This window comes from Falco rusticolus, chromosome 4 (genome assembly GCF_015220075.1).
Source record: "Falco rusticolus isolate bFalRus1 chromosome 4, bFalRus1.pri, whole genome shotgun sequence".
NCBI lineage: Eukaryota > Metazoa > Chordata > Aves > Falconiformes > Falconidae > Falco > Falco rusticolus.
In genome coordinates this window covers 1,134,751-1,139,308 of record NC_051190.1, presented here as the reverse complement: position 1 = coordinate 1,139,308, position 4,558 = coordinate 1,134,751, and the positions used below count along the sequence as shown (strand labels likewise).

General features: G+C 55.2%; 1 protein-coding gene across 5 annotated transcripts in view; it reads right to left on the bottom strand.

Annotated features, from left to right (window-relative positions):
- The window catches only part of RAD54L2 (RAD54 like 2), a 74,364-nt gene that overhangs the window by 2,745 nt on the left and 67,061 nt on the right, over positions 1 to 4,558 (bottom strand). For 2 of the 5 annotated variants that reach the window (XM_037383178.1, XM_037383180.1), the window contains 3 exons: positions 4,008 to 4,097; positions 3,370 to 3,474; positions 1,646 to 3,150 (listed from right to left, as the gene is read on the bottom strand). In XM_037383178.1, coding sequence (XP_037239075.1) covers positions 2,162 to 3,150; positions 3,370 to 3,474; positions 4,008 to 4,097 — 1,184 coding nt within the window. In that variant the 3' untranslated portion in view covers positions 1,646 to 2,161. Of the gene's footprint in view, positions 1 to 1,645; positions 3,151 to 3,369; positions 3,475 to 4,007; positions 4,098 to 4,558 lie in introns of those variants that run through there. The other 3 variants (XM_037383181.1, XM_037383182.1, XM_037383179.1) reach the window with 3 other exon arrangements.

Genomic DNA, 4,558 nt, shown 5'->3' with positions numbered 1-4,558 from the left:
CTAGGATATGTTAAAGAAGAAAGCACTATTTTAATGTTTGGTTTTTTTAAAAAATAATTAAAATAATTTGCATAGCTAAACTGTTGATCTAAGGCTTCTATGAATGGTGTGGTTATGTTTGACAGACAATGTCCATTAAACAGAGAAAGACACTAGGAAAGCCCCATAACATTTTTTTTATTATGTTTTTGTAACACACACGTGCACACACCCCCTCCCCCCCTCTCTCTCAGGAAGGGAGTCCCCATCTTCCAGCACCCCTTTGACTGAGGATGTCAGGACATCCTGCCCTTTCTGCCCTTTCCTACACCTCGTTGGTCCTACTAAACACCAGTGACTGCAGCTTCCATGGCCCGAGGGGTCCCCTACAAGCTACCACTGCTCCAAGGTCCCAGCCATGCTCCAGGGACATCCCACATGGGCGAGCATATCTCCTGCCTGGCGACACCCAGATGTGACACAGAGGTTCCTGAATTTCAAGTCTCGGTCCTACCGCGTTCACACACAGAGTCACACACGCCAAGTCCAGCTGCGCTGGGTCGCCCAGCCTCCGCTCAGGAGCCCCGGCACCGCGGCAAGCAACCAGCACGTTCGCCGTCGGGGCCAGGGCTCTGCACGCCTGTGGCACAGCAGGGCTGGGCTGAGCACCACTCCCTGCGTGGGGAAAGGTGCTTCCCCCAACTCCGCACACCTCACAGCCTTGCTCCTCACTGGGAATGAGCACAGGAGGCTTCTACGTGTACTCCTCCACCTGCCCCAACATAAGAGGACTCCATCCTCCCTCCGGCTGCTGCAGAACACCCGGAGCAGCTCCCCCCTGCTCTGGCACAAACCCTCCATGGGCCACATCCAGCCAACACAACATAGGTCAGCTACAGGCAACCTCTGTAGCTGGCCCTGCTTCTAGGCTATGCTTCGGTCAACCAGCTGCTTCTCTCCACACAGACAACCCAACAAGCAACCGTCGCATGATGGAGGCCAGCATTTTATTTCTTTTAATATGGAAATTAATTTAAAAGTAGAAAGAAAGAGTCCCCCAAACAATAAATATTATGCCTTCATGAAATAAATTAATGTAGAGATACTGTGCAGGGGGAAGTTGCTCCAATCACAGATTCAACAGCAACCGGCACTGGGTCCAGTGTCCCCTCTCCCCACCTTCTCCACTGCCTGGCGCTGTTCAGAAGCAGCAGTGAGCCCACCTACCCCTGGACCTGGTGGGCCACGGTGGGGTGAGACGTGGCCTTCACACAGCCTGGCAGAGCCATGGAGCTGGGGAGTCACCAGGATTCCCCTCCGACAGCCCCTGAGATGGCCAGGATTGCTCCACTCATCTGGCACACAGAGCTCTTGGCACCACAGGACCAACCTACCTTGCACAGGACCCTCCAGAAGGGCCCAGGGGAGGACAGAACCCTCCAGAAGGGCCCGGGGAGGCCCCTGCCAGAGCCCTGCCCTCCTCTCTGCAGCAGGAGCCTGCCTGGAGCCCTCACACTGCTTTCATGTAAATTTGAAGAGGATGACAAATCGTTTGTGGGGTGTTTTGTTTCTTTTTTTTTTTTTTTTTTTTGTTTTTAACATCAATCCCCCCCCATCCCAACATACACGACATAGAAGCCCCCCCTCCCCCCAACTCCCTCCCCATTAAAAACACTTTGTCCCCAACCTCTGTGGGAGTCACCCCCTGGCCCACACCTCCCAGAGCGAGAGAAGTTCACAGATAAGGCAGTTCATGTGAGAGGGAGCTCGACCCTGCCAGTAGTCAAGCCTGTGCCTCCAGGCCTGAGGACAAGGACGCGCAACACCGAGCCTCCCCCTTCCAGACAAGACAGAGAACAGAGACAGACAGACAGACGGAGTGTGGGAGGGAGGCACTCCTATGGTTTGCATTGCTGCTGCCCTCCTCCCCCAGCTCTCGCTCCCCCAGCCCTTGCAGGTCCACTCTGCACCCCCTCCCATCTCCCAGCCCCCAATACCATTCAGATCCTTGACAGCTAAAAACCAACAAAACAAAACAAAAAGAACAAAACAACCCCCACACCACACCCTTTGCATCCTTCTCCACCCGCTGCCGTGGCCCAGAGGGGAAATCCTGACTCCCAAAAAGGTCCTGCAACTTTTTTCTCCTGGCGGAGCTGAGACTGAGCAGGAGCTGGGCCCATTATTTCCCTGTGATCTCTATAACATCGTCGTCTTTGTCCTCGTCATTAGAGCTGCATCCCACCTCTGGGACCTCCTGGGGTTCAAACTGAGGCACCTGGGACCGAAGGAGGCCCCCAGCCGGGTAGCCCGAGTGAGGGGACATGTAGCCAGGGTAGGCAGATGCCATGCTCCTGGGAAGGCTGCTGGGCAAGACAGGGGCTGGGAAAGGAGCAAACATCCTGGGCTCAGGCAGGAGTGACTGTGTGAAGGGAAGCGAGTAATTGGGCAGCACCCCTGTCAGAGAAGGGTTTAGCATGAATGGGGGGACGCTGGCGGTGGCTGAGGTAGCAGCAGAAGAGCTGGCGGTGCCGGCTGTCAGCAGAGGGTCAGTAGTCACAGGGAACACCAGATGAGGGTCTGGGAGTAAATTGGGCAGCTGGTAGTAAGAGGAGCCAGTGCCCATGTACAAGGAGTTTCCTGGTTGGGAGGCAAATGGATGGGTTAGGTTGTGGTTTAAAGAGACAGGAGGCATGGCGAACCCACCAGAAACGGGGTACCCGTGTTCATACGGCTGCACGGATGATGGCAACTGGCGCTTCTTCTGCTGCCTGCGGGTTTGCTCCTCCGGAGCCGATGGCGAGGTCGACTTGCGCTTGTTGCCCCGTAAGTCCAACACCGAGTGGGCATCAGCGTGCTGGCTGGTGGCTGGCAGGGCTGAAGATGCGGAGGGAGCCATGCAGTGAATCCCCACACGCTGCTCGGCTCCTCGGGCTGCCAAGCCGGGTGCGTTGTCCGTGCGGGCAGGGTGGCCTTGTGCTGCATTGGTGCTGGGTGAGCTGTGCCGGGACTCCCGGGCAGCTGCTGCCTCTGCGTACTGCTGCAGCTCGCTGATGATCTCGGGGCTGTCAGGGGATATGGGCCGAGTGAGCTCCTCCGCACTGGGGAGCTGCGGTGATGAGGCACTGTGTCTGCCATTGCTTGTGGACTCCAGTGAAGAGCTCTGGGAGCCTGGAAACAAGGAGATGGAGCCGGTGAAAAAGACAAACCATGGAGAAAAAACCGGGAGCCAAAGAGGCAACAGTGGAAAAGAAGGTGGGGATATCATGGGAAGATTGTGGGGTCAGCTCTGAACACAGGCACGATGGAACGTGACCAGGGAACACTGCCCCAGACACTCAGGTAGGAAAGCACATGAGCAAGCCTCACACTGTGCTCACAGGCCCCTACCTGAGGCAGCTGTCCGACGGTCTTCATTGCCCTTTGGCTTCCCAGTGGTCCGGATAGCAAAAATCCGCCCGTCACTGGTCCGGATATATGTCCCTGGAAGAACAACTTCATTCATAGTTTCCAGTCTCAGTTTAGGACTCTGGATCCATGAGCCCGCAAGGCTGCCCAGGCAGGAACAGGACAGCAGTGCTGCATAAGGCCAGCCTGCATGAGCTTCTGCCCCCTTCTTCACTCCTCACTTCCACCCTTCCAGTTTTCCTGCGCTGGAGCTCACCCCCTCCCAGTGTGCTGCTGGTGGGAAACATGGAGCTTGGGACTAAGTTTGCTCTGGGAGCACCAGGAAGTGTTTGGCTGCCCCAGTACATGCAGTGAACACTGTGAGAATGAGACACCCAGCCAAAGCTCAACAGCTCCTTTCAGAGGCAGGAGCAGCCACAGCTGCCATAGCCCTGAAGCATCAGCTACAACAGCACACCCAAAGCATGGGCTGCAACCGAACCACTGCGAAGTCCAGATCTCCTCTCCTTCCTGTTTCTTTTCCTCTTAAAGAACTGATTCATGCTTTTACATCCTTTTCTTTGTTAATTAGCACTGGCTAGGACCCTAACCACAAGTCTTACCAAGACAGAGACACCTACCTTTTGTCCCTCGGATGATGTGGATGCTCTCACCAGCACTGATCCTTGCCTGTACATCAGTGGATGTGTTTGTACCCGGAATCACAATATCTGGCAGTGAGGGAAGAAACAGATCAGCATTCATGAAATTACCTGCCAGCCACAGTCAGGAGCAGGGAGGTGCACCACAGAACCCCTTTACTTGCAGTGCAGTTGTCTCTCCTATGCACTGTGCTAGAATCAAACCCTGGGTTTATTTCTGAGCAGCACAGGAAGACGGCAGACGCTCCAAGCAAGCAAAAGCCACACTTCTTTGGCACAGCATCTACCCTATCCCAACAAGGACAGTATCACAGTCCCTCTCATGGGAAGTTCACTCCTAACAACCCACCAGGGGGGCCATGCCACTTGCACACCTGCAGGGAAAGTCCTCCAGGTACAGGGGAACCACTCAAATGCAGAGAGTCAGTATCAGTGGCTCTGATGCCCATCTTCCCGCACAGCTCATGTGGGCATCAACATCTCATCCTGCTCCTCAGTTCACCATGGGCATCGCAATTCAACTGCTGTGA